The sequence below is a fragment of the Eschrichtius robustus genome, chromosome 1, assembly GCF_028021215.1.
Source record: "Eschrichtius robustus isolate mEscRob2 chromosome 1, mEscRob2.pri, whole genome shotgun sequence".
NCBI lineage: Eukaryota > Metazoa > Chordata > Mammalia > Artiodactyla > Eschrichtiidae > Eschrichtius > Eschrichtius robustus.
Window position 1 is genome coordinate 34,638,028 of NC_090824.1, and position 13,736 is coordinate 34,651,763.

The window sequence follows — 13,736 nt, forward strand, 5'->3', positions numbered from 1 at the left end:
TGCAAACTCCCTGCCATGGCCAAGAAGACTTACTTGACCTGGCCCTATCTACCTCTCAAGCCTCATCTCTTAGAATTCCCTCCCCACCTTTCTACTCCCCTACTTTGCTCCATTCCTACAGGCTTTCCAAACACAAAGTTCTTTAGAAATTATACCTGAAAGCCCTTCTGGTAATTAACAGGCCTGGCTTCATCTCATTCTACAGGTCTCAGCTTCATGTTGCCTCCTCCAGGAGGCCTTTCCTGCCAACCTTATATAATCAATCCACCTCCTTTTATTCTCAGTGTTCATATTCTATTGATTTCCATCTTAACACTTACTGCAAACTATAATTAATGTCATGTTCATTATTATAAAGCTAGCACTTATTAGCACAGTGCCCTAGTACACAAAAGGGATCAAGTAGATATTCATTGTGAGGAAAAAAATTATTTGGGGCCCATAATATTTCAATTATTAATACCACTGGCCTAGTGGTTAATTCTATGGTTTGTATCCCTGAACTGTGATTTTAGTATCCTCGTAAGTCTTTAAATTCCCCTAAAACTACATCTTTCTCCCATACTCCCAGCCCAGACCCCCAAAATCAAGAGACTTCAGGCATGCTCCCAGTATTATTAGAGTTATCAAGTCTCCTACAGACAGAAGAGATCCTACCTCAATTTCAAATACTAAAGTCTCATAATATGCTTTTATTGTACTCATAATCCAGACTCACTATCATATCATATAGCTACTAACAGGTTAATTCACCCATAGTTACAATTTTCTATCATGGTATTGTAATTATTTTCTTTGGACTGATAATAAACAGTAATACAGAAACCTTCTAACATTTAGTAGCTTTGTGGGACAGTACCTGTTATATTACACAGCAGTTAAGAGCAAAAGTTCTGGAATAGGCATGGGTTCTAGTCCTGGCTCAGTCACTCACCAATAGTGGGCTTGGGCAATTAACTTGACCTTTCTAATTCTAGTTGCAGTGCTTGTTAAATGGGAATAATAAAGATAGCTATACTTAAAAGGGATACTATAAGGATTAAATGAGATAACACATGTGAAACAATTAGTATTGTGCCTGGCACAAAGTAAGTAATCATAATAACAGCTAACACTTATTGGACAACCAATAATCTCTGAATTTTCTAGTGCATATTCCATCACTAATAACTAGTGTGATCCCCTACATTTCAATTTACTCCTGTTTATATTTGGGCATTAGACTAGACGAAAAAAGTGCCTTCGGCTCAAATATTCTATTTCCTCCCTTCAATATTATTTCAATTATATTGTGAAATAATCTAAAGTTTTACACACTTCTCTGGGAACTCCAACTTTTCTTTTAGTCAATGCGGGGAGAAGGTAACTGCAGTTTAAACAATGTATATGTTTCCTCGGACAAATGTGCCAGTAACCTAGGAAGCTAAACTACAAAGGTGTCAAGACTTTTGTCCACTGCAATCAATGGAGCAACCCCTGGCTGCTATGTGTGATACAAAAGAAACTTACCAAATAAGGGAGTACTTCTCCTGACACAGCTTAGTCTTGCCATTTGTAATGTTATAATTCAGCAAGTGATTATGATGGAGTTTCAGATAACACCTATTTTGTTATCTTAAACGCATGTTTCTTTCTAACATCACAAAGCATACATCAGAAAGATAACCTTTTGTTGCTCTTACTAGATCCTGACCTGTACCATAATTATGCTTAATAAATTGGTTCTAACTAAACTCTAATATGAAAAAAGATATATGCACCCCAGTGTTCATAGCAGCACTATTTACAATAGCCAGGTCATGGAAGCAACCTAAATGTCCATCAACAGATGAATGGATAAAGAAGATGTGGTACATATACAATGGAATACTACTCAGCCATAAAAAAGAATGAAATAATGCCACTTGCAGCAACATGGATGGACCCAGAGATTATCATACTAAGTGAAGTCAGAAAGAGAAAGACAAGTGCCATATGGTATCACTTATATGTGAAATCTAAAATATGATACAAATGAACTTATTTACAAGACAGAAACAGACCCACAGAGGTAGAAAACAAACTTACGGTTACCAAAACAGAAAGGGGGTGGGGGAGGGATAAATTAGGAGTTTGGGATTAGCAGATACAAACTACTATATATAAAATAGTTAAACAACAAGGTCTTACTGAATAGCACAGGGAAAGATAATCAATATCCTGTAATAAACCATAATGAAAAACAATATGAAAAAGAATAGATAGATATCTGAATCACTCTGCTGTACACCAGAAACTAACATAACATTGTAAATCAACTATACTTCAATTTTAAAAAATGGTTATTTCTTAAAATCACTAATCCCATATAAAATTATTCTGCATATGCCAAATAAAATTATGATATACTATCACTGTTTTCCTTGCGGAAATCTTCAATGCGAGCATTAATAATAGTAGTTCATTTCAAACCTGTTTAAGTTTGATAAAAACTTTACAAGAGATACTGCAATTGAGAGTTCTTCTCAATGAAAGGAGGAAATGAAGGGAAAAAAAATATTGCACACCGTTTCTATTTTGAAAACACCTCTACCCATCAAATGCTGTATTCTAAAAGGGATAAGCCTAGCATCTTTTCTTTTCCTTTCTCTCCCTTTCTTGTTAAAGTCATATTAGTAAGCAAATATTCCAACCTTCTTCTGTTGTGTCTCCTCACACTGCATAGCTACTTTTGAAGTTCAGGGCTTGTTCATAGGAGAGATATGTGGAAAAGAATAGTGCACTGAGAATAAGGCTGTTGAAATTCAAAGACAAACTATTTCCTCATTTCTCTTCCTACAAAGAACTTTAAACAGAAGGAAGGTTGCAAATGCAACATTGACTTCAATATGTTCCAATAAAGGGAAAAGATGGAACAATAGCCAAAATATAAAGCATAACTGTGATGAAATATTAAGAAAAAAATTAAACTGTGTTCCCTTTCAAATTGTTATGCTTGTACAAAAATTAAGAATAGTAACAGATGCAATACATCAGGCTACCATGTTAATCCAGCACACTGAAGTCTACGACTTTTTAACAGCTTTATTGAGATATAATTCATATGCTATACAAGTCACCCATGTGTACAGTTGGGTGGTTTTTAGTAAATTTAGAGTCGTGCAACCACAAACAATTTTAGAACATTTTTATCAAAGCCCTACTGATTGGGAATCACTCTTATTCCCTCCTAAATCCCCACCCTTTCACCTAAGTAACTACTAATTTACTTTCTGTCTCTATGGACTTACCCATTCTGGACATTTTATATAAATGAACCCCAATACACGGCCTTTTGTGAATGGCTTCTTTCACTTAGCATAACTTTTTCAAGGTTCATCCATGTTGTAGCATATATCAGTACTTTATTCCTTTTAACTGCCAAATAATATCCCATTCTATGGATATACCATATTTCGTTTTCCATTCATCAGCTGGCAAACATCTGAGTTGTTTCTACCTTCTGGCTGCTATGAAAAATGCTGTTTTGAACATTCATGTACAAGTTTTTGAAAAGAGGTATGTCTTCAGTTCTCTTAGGATCTATACCTAGGAGTGGAATTGCTGGATCATATGGTAATGAAGTCTTCATGGTAATGAATTTTTTACTATAGCTAGAGTATTTAACATAAAGAGCAATATACATTCTAAATTAAGAGTTGTGCATACTTTGTAAAAAGCACTTTTTCCCACTACACTAAGCATATTTAAGTTAAATAAACCCACCTATTCTGACAGAAAAAGACAAAGTTGAACATTATAAGTCATAAAAATTCTGAAAAAGAAGTATTTTCTATTTTTTTTACTTTTCAGAGTTCACTAACTTTGAAATATTAGTATGTCATATTTATTTAAATAAAATCTACTGAATTTACCTGTTTTTACTTGAGTGCAAGAAATATTTAGAGTGACATTTCTGATGCTCAAATGATAAACATCGCTGTGCATGTTGTTTGAGGTTTTCAATTCCTTGGTATTAATGAGCTGAAAACTTATATCCACACAAAAGCCTCCACAGGGGTGTTTGTTCATAACTACCAAAACTTGGAGGCAACCAAAATGTCCTTCAGTAGGTGTGTGGGTAAACTGTTGTATATCCAGACAATGGAATATTATTCAGTGCTAAGAAGAAAAGAGCTATCAAGCTATGAAAAGACATGGAGGACTTAAATGCTTACCCCTAGTGAAAAAAAGCCAATTTGAAAAGACTACATACTGTAAGATTCCAACTATATGACATTCTGGAAAACGTAAACCATCGCAGTCAAGACAGTGTGGTTGCCATGGGTTGGGGGGAGGAAGTGATGATGAATCAGCAGAGCATAGAGGATTTTTAGGGCAGTGAAACTATTCTGTACATTACGATGGTAGATATATGTAATTATACATTTGTCAAAACTCATAGGATGTACAACACCGAAATTGAATCCTAAAGTAAACTATGAACTTTGGGTAATAATGAAACCATCAATTCACCAATGTAACAGATACACCACTCTGGTGTAGAATGTTGATAGCAGGGGAGATTGTGCATGTGTGAGAGTGGGAACTACGTGGGAACCCTGTACTTTCTGCTCAATTTTGCTGTGAACCTAAAACTACTCTTTTTTTTTTTTTTTTTTTATTTTTTGTGGCTGCATTGGGTCTTTGTTGCTGCACGCAGCCTTTCTCTAGTTGTGGCAAGTGGGGGCTACTCTTCGTTGTAGTGCACGGGCTTCTCACTGCAGTGGCTTCTCTTCTTGCGAAGCACGGGCTCTAGGCGTGTGGGCTTCAGTAGTTGCAGCACACGGGGTCAGCGGTTGCAGCAGGCGGGCCCTAGAGCGTGTGGGCTTTAGTAGTTGTGGTGCGCAGGCTCAGTAGTTGTGGCTCGCGGGCTCTAGAGTTCAGGCTCAGTAGTTGTGGCACACGGGCTTAATTGCTCTGTGGCATGTGGGATCTTCCCAGACCAGGGATTGAACCCGTGTCTCCTGCATTGGCAGGCAGATTCTTAACCACTGTGCCACCAGGGAAGTCCCCTAAAAATACTCTTAAAAAATCAAGTTTGTTAATTAAGAAAAAAGTAAACAGTAGCCATCAGAAAATAAATAATGAACATTAAAAAAATCACTTACTACTGTTTCCTTAGCAGGAGGAGGCTTGATCTGTTGACTGGGAATCAGAACAAATGTCAAAGTACCATGCATATCAGACTGTAACAGAAAAAGTACATTATTTTAAAAAGCTGTATTTATGAAAATCATTCCATGATCTTATGATCAATAGTCCCTAAACTGGACTGTTCTGGAACCCCAAGGAGACTTAAAAAAAAAAATTGGAAAAGATGAATCCCATTTTATCAGGAAGCACAAATTATGCCTTTCACGGACTCCATTATAGAGCTACCCAGGAATATGACATTCTGCAATTTTGGTCCTCTCGTCCACTGGGAAAAGCCACTTAGCCCATAAGTCTTGGGTTTTTGTCTTCCATTAAGTTTAAGTTTAGGAAGATTCCACAGTAAAGGACTGGAAGATACTGCAGCACTTCTGGGTTATCTACTCTGACATACATCGATTTTAATACAGTAGAATTTAAAATAGTAATTTTACTAGGATTAGAAAAGCGATGCAAGTACACAAATATTCTTACTTCCCAGATGCTTTCTCTCTGTCATTCAATTTTATAACTGTATAGAGTCTTACTGCTAGGTTCTCTATTATTTTCCAGTACAGTCGGCCCTCCGTATTCATGGGTTCCATATCTGTGAATTCAACCAACCGTGGATGGAAAAAAATTCCAGAAAGTTCCAAAATGCAAAACTTGATTTTGCCACCTGCAAACAGCTATTTACTTAGCATTTACATTGTATTAGGTATTATAAATAATCTAGAGATTATTTAAAGTATACTGGGGGATGTACGTAGTTTATATGCAAAAACTATGCCACTTTATGTAAGGGACTTGAGCATCCATGGATTTTGGTATCCGTGGCGGCCCTGGAACCAATCCCCCATGGATACCAAGGGACAACTGTACACCACTGCCCGCCTTGCTCAGCTACCTCCAGCCTAGACAGTAATCACACTTCTGGTCCTGAGATAGCAGGGAGCAGTACTCAATCTAGAGACAGCAGCCAGTAAAACAAGGGCTAAGAACAATGACCACTGGCACTTTGTGCTATCAAAGCAATGAATGGGACTGGGTGACAATAAGGATGTGAGCATGTTTTCTAGATTCTTCAGTAGACGTCAGCAGATAGGAGAGATTCTAATGTAACAACTCATATTAAGTAAATAAGAATATAAATCTGATTGATGGGGTATATAAGAAGTGATCATAAATTGCCCTCAAAAGTTGGCTCTAAATGGCCTCCTGATTATACCACCACTGTCTAACAGAACTTTCTATGATGACAGAATTCTGATCAGTGGACTGGAATTGCAGAATGTCATATTCCTATATCTACACCTTCAGATGATAGCCATTAGTAACATACTGCTTCTTGAGTATCTGAAATGCAGCTAGTAAGAATGAGGAACTGAATTTTAAGTTTTACTTAATTTAAATAGAAATAACTAGCACATGTAGCTAATGGTTATTATATTGAACAATGTAGATCTATACCACTGTTATTATCTAATATTGTTAAGGAAACAACAATCAATTGTAGGTAATGAAAAACCAAAATGAACATAAAAATCATGAGGGTGTGAACTTTGTTTTGTTACTGTTTCCCTAGCAGCTAGCACACAGTAGGCATTTAATACATATATTTTTGAATGAGTTATTATTAGTGATTTCAGAGGCGAATAAAATATACCTGGGTAGTAATAAAGAAAAAAAATCAGTAGCACCTCCACCCCCACAAGAATAAAATTCTAATAAATATTGTGGAAACAATTATATCATGGGAAAATTATGCTCGAAATTGTATAGAGATCTTAACAGTTATTTTTAAAATGCTCTTTAAATATTTTATTCTGAAGTCCAATAACAAAGGACGCTTTTGAGAGTCTATCAATTATTCTTCTACCCGGGGCAACTTACCAACAAGTCAAAAACCTCATTGACATCTTTCCCCCGAATTTCAATGCCATTGATCTCCAAAACTTCATCCCCTTCATGTAAGAGACCACTTTTTTCTGCAGCACCTCCTTTTACTATCCGACTAATGATGACAGAATCCATTTCATTACGAACTGTAGCACCCTTAAAAAAATTCAATAGCCAATATTTAAATAAAAATGCAATTTTTTTGTTCAACATTTCCTCATTTTTTAATTTTTATTTTTCTATTCAACAATTCTAGCTTTCAGTTATCTTGAGAAAAAATTTATTTACACAGCTAGAGTAATCATGGCAATTAGGTTTGAAAGCTGATCATTTCCCCCACATTTTTTGCTTCAGAAGCATTCCATTCGTTAAAATTCTAAAATCAGACTTTTGAAGCATACAACAGCATAAAAATGCACTTGCTCAAAAACAATGTGAAAGCCTATAATCAAATTTGTTCTCTATATGCTGGATGCTATTCAAATGGTTATATTATATTTAGGTATAATTAGTGAACATGACTTGTAACTAAAAGTCTTTTTAAATTCAAAATATCATTAAGAGATGGATACTAATCTGGTTAATTATCAAAATGTTAAATATTACAGCTGCATCCAATTCACATTAAAATGTATTAAACATTAATACTTATTACACAAATTGGAAGTACAACTGAAATATATACACTCAAAAACTGGAAATATGAAATACAGAATAAAGGTTGAAAGTAGACAGTTTGTAACACTTTTCTCCTGAACTTTTATTTTAAAATTTTGTCATAACGTTCCCAATTTCTTTTTTTCTGGTGGGGAAACACCTAGTTACATAAAATGCCCTTTAATAAAATACAGTCCCTATTTCATGTACCACTGTGCAAGACAATTTGAGAACTCAGGATTCAAAAACATTTCTCTGAAAATAAAGAAAATTAAGTCAATGATAGCAGACTAACAGAAAAACGTTCTACATATAAAAACTACAAAATATTAACATTAAACAATGCATACTTCTAAGTATATGTGAAGTATGTAAGTAATTACATTGAATGAAAAGATCAGACTTCCAATGTTTTTATAAAAAGCTGGCAGACTAATGAAGCAGATTACTTGTCCCTTCTTTGTTCAACAATTACTTCACAAGCTATTATTTTCATCAAATTATGGGTGAGAAAAGATGAACAAATTTTTTCTCAGATGAATAAGGAGTATGAGGAAGAACATAAAAGGATTCCAAAAAATTAGCCTCCAAAGAGAAAAACTACCAGAAATGTAAAGGGTCTTCAACTATCTACCATACAGAAGACCCCTGTGTAGAAAGGATCATATATCAGACATGTGGGACACTTACCAATGGAATATCTCGAGCCTTTTCTATACGAACTATTTTTACAGTTTCTCCTCCATATTGGCCAATGCTTTCATAAACTCTCTCATCTGTAATGGGCTCCAGCTGCATTTCCTGCTCAGCAACCTTATCATGGGCCAGTAAAAGTGCCTGTTTCAAAGAAACCCATTGCATTTAAAGTAACAGCATGATTTATTTCTGTAGAGAGATTTTAACCTAATCATGTACATAGATAGTATCCTGATCATTAAACCTTTAAAAGAAGTGCTGTAATTAATTATATATTCAGATCTCTTTCCAAACTTTCCAAATGAAGTACAGATGCAACCCTGTATCTTTTACAGCTAATAATAACTAAAGATTTGTTAGGTATAATAGGGAATACTCTGGGATGAGTTATGAAAGTCTAAAATGCTTATTAAACTTCATAAAAAACAAAAAAAATTACCTCAAGGGTCCAACATCATAGATAATTAAAATTTATGGAAAAATATGACCAAAAAAGGGAGGAATTTGTAAAGAATAAGAAGTTGTTTCAAAATAATGCGGTTAACTTTAACTACAAAAATATATAATCCAACAATAATTATTCTGTAGTGGGAGTTGTAAGCAATCAAAACAGGCTACATTAGTATTTGAGGTCTCTTTTAGCCCAAGAGACTGATTCAAAGTGATTTTGGATGCTGGAAAACCACATATATGATGCTCTCTCCATTTTCTACCTGAATATGTGGAGCATTCAGCAAAGCAGTTAATTCTTGTCCTTCCTTCTGGTGCATTGCCTTCAAAACAGTTTGTACCTAAGAAACAAAGAATATTCTTCCTAGGTTATAGAAAATATCACCAGCATTTATAAAGATCCTTTTTTTAAAAAAAAGGTACGATTTAAAATTGTAAAAACTGGAAAACGGGTTCAAGATGGCGGAGTAGAAGGATGTGCGCTCGCTCCCTCTTCTGAGAGCACCAGAATCACAACTAACTGCTGAACAATCATTGACAGGAAGACACTGGAACTCACCAAAAAAGATACCCCCACATCCAAAGACAAAGGAGAAGCCACAATGAGACGGCAGGAGGGGCGCAATCACAATAAAATCAAATTCCAAAACTGCTGGGTGGGTGACTCACAAACTGGAGAACACTTATACCACAGAAGCCCATCCACAAGAGTAAAGGTTCTGAGCCCCACGTCAGGCTTCCCAACCTGGGGGTCCGGCAACAGGAGGAGGAATTCCTAGAGAATCAGACGTTGAAGGCTAGTGGGATTTGATTGCAGGACTTCAACAGGACTGGGGGAAAGAGAGACTCCACTCTTGGAGGGCACACACAAAGTACTGTGCCCACTGGGACCCAAGGGAAGGAGCAGTGACCCCATAAGAGACTGAACCAGACCTACCTGATAGTGTTGGAGGGTCTCCTGCAGAGGTGGGGGTGGCTGTGGCTCACTGTGAGGACAAGGACACTGGCAGCAGAAGTTATGGGAAATCCTCCTTGGCGTGAGCCCTCCCAGAGTCCGCCATTAGTCTGACCAAAGAGCCAGGTAGGCTCCAGTGCTGGTTCGCCTCAGGCCAAACAACCAACAGGGAGGGAACCCGGCCCCACCCATCAGCAGACAAGCAGATTAAAATTTTACTGAGCTCTGCACACCAGAGCAACACCCAGCTCTACCCACCACCAGTCCCTCCCATCAGGAAACTTGCACAAGCCTCTCAGATAGCCTCATCCACCAGAGGGCAGACAGCAGAAGCAAGAAGAACTACAATCCTGCAGCCTGTGAAACAAAAACCACATTCACAGAAAGACAAGATGAAAAGGCAGAGGGCTATGTACCAGATGAAGGAACAAGATAAAACCCCAGAAAAACAACTAAATGAAGTGGAGATAGGCAAACTTCTGGAAAAAGAATTCAGAATAATGATAGTGAATATGATCCAGGACCTCAGAAGAAGAATGGAGGCAAAGATCGAGAAGATGCAAGAAATGTTTAACAAAGACCTAGAAGAACTAAAGAACAGAGATGAACAATACAATAAGTGAAATGAAAAATACGCTAGAAGGAATTAATAGCAGAATAACTGAGGCAGAAGAACGGACAAATGGCCTGGAAGACAGAATGGTGGAATTCACTGCTGCAGAACAGAATAAAGAAAAAAGATTGAAAAGAAATGAAGACAGCCTAAGAGACCTCTGGGACAACGTTAAACGCAATAACATTCGCATTATAGGGGTCCCAGAAGGAGAAGAGAGAGAGAAAGGACCCAAAAAAATATTTGAAGAGATTATAGTCGAAAACTTCCCTTACATGGGAAAGGAAATAGCCACTCTCCGGAAGCACAGAGAGTCCCAGGCAGGATAAACCCAAGGAGAAACATGCCGAGACACACAGTAATCAAATTGACAAAAATTAAAGACAAAGAAAAATTATTGAAAGCAACAAGGGAAAAATGACAAGTAACATACAAGGGAACTCCCATAAGGTTAACAGCTGATTTCTCACCAGAAACCTACAAGCCAGAACAGAGTAGGATGATATATTTAAAGTGATGAAAGGGGAAGAACCTACAACGAAGATTACTCTACCCAGCAAGGATCTCATTCAGATTTGACGGAGAAATCAAAAGCTTTACAGACAAGCAAAAGCTAAGAGAATTCAGCACCACCAAACCAGCTCTACTACAAATGCTAAAGGAATTTCTCTAAGTGGGAAACACAAGAGAAGAAAAGGACCTACAAAAACAAACCCATAATAATTAAGACAATGGTAATAGGAACATACATATTCATAATTACCTTAAATGTGAACGGATTAAATGCTCCAACCAAAAGACACAGGCTCACTGAATGGATACAAAAACAAGACCCATCTATATGCTGTCTACAAGAGACCCACTTCAGACCTAGGGACACATACGGACTGAAGGTGAGGGGATGGAAAAAGATATTCCATGTAAATGGAAATCAAAAGAAAGCTGGAGTAGCAATACTCGTATCAGATAAAATAGACCTTAAAATAAAGAATGTTACAAGAGACATGGAAGGATACTACATAATGATCAAGAGATCAATCCAAGAAGAAGATATAACAATTATTAATATATATGCATCCAACATAGGAGCACCTCAATACATAAGGCAACTGCTAACAGCTATAAAAGAGGAAATAGACAGTAACACAATAATAGTGGGGGACGTTAACACCTCACTTACACCAACGGACAGATCATCCAAATAGAAAATTAATAAGGAAACACAAGCTTTAAATGACACAATAGACCAGATAGATTTCATTGACATTTATAGGACATTCCATCCAAAAACAGCAGATTACACTTTCTTCTCAACTGCACACAGAACATTCTCCAGGATAGATCACATCTTGGGTCACAAATCAAGCCTCAGTAAATTTAAGAAAACTGAAATCATATCAAGCATCTTTTCTGACCACAATGCTTTGGGATTAGAAATCAATTACAGGGAAAAAACCATAAAAAAACACAAACACATGGAGGCTAAACAATACGTTAGTAAATAACCAAGAGATCACTGAAGAAATCAAAGAGGAAATCGAAAAATACCTAGAGACAAATGACAATGAAAACATGATGAACCAAAACCTATGGGATGCAGCAAAAGCAGTACTAAGAGGGAAGTTTATAGCAATACAATCCCACCTCAAGAAAAAGAAAAATCTAAAGTAAACAATCTAACCTTACACCTACAGGAACTAGAGAAAGAAGAACAAACAAAACCCAAAGTTAGCAGAAGGAAAGAAGTCATAAAGATCACAGCAGAAATAAATGAAATAGAAACAAAGAAAACAATAGCAAGATCAATAAAATTAAAAGCTGGTTCTTTGAGAAGATAAACGAAATTGATAAATCTTTGGCCAGACTCATCAAGAAAAAGAGGGAGAGGACTCAAATCAGTAAAATTAGAAATGAAAAAGGAGAAGTTACAACAGACACCGCAGAAATACAAAGCATCCTAAGAGACTACTACAAGCAACTCCATGCCAATAAAATGGACAACCTGGAAGAAATGGACAAATTCTTAGAAAGGTATAACCTTCAAAGACTGAACCAGGAAGAAATAGAAAATACGAACAGACCAATCACAAGTAATGAAATTGAAACTGTGATTAAAAATCTTTCAACAAACAAAAGTCCAGGACCAGATGGCTTCACAGGTGAATTCTATCAAACATTTAGAGAAGAGCTAACACCCATCCTTCTCAAACTCTTCCAAAAAATGCAGAGGAAGGAACACTTCCAAACTCATTCTATGAGGCCACCATCACCCTGATACCAAAACCAAAGATACTACAAAAAAAGAAAATCACAGACCAATATCACTGAAGAATACAGATGCAAAAATCCTCAGAAAAATACTAGCAAACAGAATGCAACAACACATTAAAAGGATCATACACCACGATCAAGTGGGATTTATCCCAGGGATGCAAGGATCCTTCAATATACACAAATCAATCAATGTGATACACCATATTAACAAATTGAAGAAGAAAAACTATACGGTCATCTCAACAGATGCAGAAAAAGCTTTTGACAAAATTCAACACCCATTTATGAGAAAAACTCTCCAGAAAGTGTCCATAGAGGGAATCTACTTCAACATAATAAAGGCCATATACGACAAACCCGCAGCAAACATCATTCTCAATGGTGAAAACTGAAAGCATTTCCTCTAAGATCAGGAACAAGACAAGGATGTCCACTCTCGCCACTATTATTCAACATAGTTTTGGAAGTCCCAGCCACGGCAATCAGAGAAGAAAAAGAAATAAAAGGAATATAAATTGGAAAAGAAGAAGTAAAACTGTCACTGTTTGCAGATGACATGATACTATACATAGAGAATCCTAAAGATGCCACCAGAAAACTTCTACAGCTGATCAATGAATTCGGTAAAGTTGCAGGATACAAAATTAATGCACAGAAATCTCTTGCATTCCTATACACTAATGATGAAAAATCTGAAAGAGAAATTATGGAAACACTCCCATTTACCATTGCAACAAAAAGAATAAAATACCTAGGAATAAACCTACCTAAGGAGCTAAAAGACCTGTACTCAGAAAACTATAAGACACTGCTGAAAGAAATTAAAGATGATACAAACAGATGGAGAGATATGCCATGTTCTTGGAAGAATCAATATTGTGAAAATGACTATACTACCCAAAGCAATCTATAGATTCAATGCAATCCCTATCAAATTACCAATGGCATTTTTTACAGAACTAGAACAAAAAAATCCTAAAATTTGTATGGATACACAAAAGACCCCGAATAGCCAAAGCTGTTTGAGGGAAAAAAACGGAG

General features: G+C 36.4%; 1 protein-coding gene across 7 annotated transcripts in view; it reads right to left on the minus strand.

Annotated features, from left to right (window-relative positions):
• PALS1 (protein associated with LIN7 1, MAGUK p55 family member) overlaps window positions 1-13,736 on the minus strand; it is a 103,383-nt gene that overhangs the window by 26,562 nt on the left and 63,085 nt on the right. For all 7 annotated transcript variants that reach the window (XM_068543918.1, XM_068543902.1, XM_068543909.1 and 4 more), the window contains 4 exons: window positions 9,117-9,194; window positions 8,398-8,544; window positions 7,045-7,206; window positions 5,130-5,207 (listed from right to left, as the gene is read on the minus strand). In XM_068543918.1, the coding sequence (XP_068400019.1) occupies window positions 5,130-5,207; window positions 7,045-7,206; window positions 8,398-8,544; window positions 9,117-9,194 (465 nt within the window). The remainder of the gene's footprint in view (window positions 1-5,129; window positions 5,208-7,044; window positions 7,207-8,397; window positions 8,545-9,116; window positions 9,195-13,736) is intronic.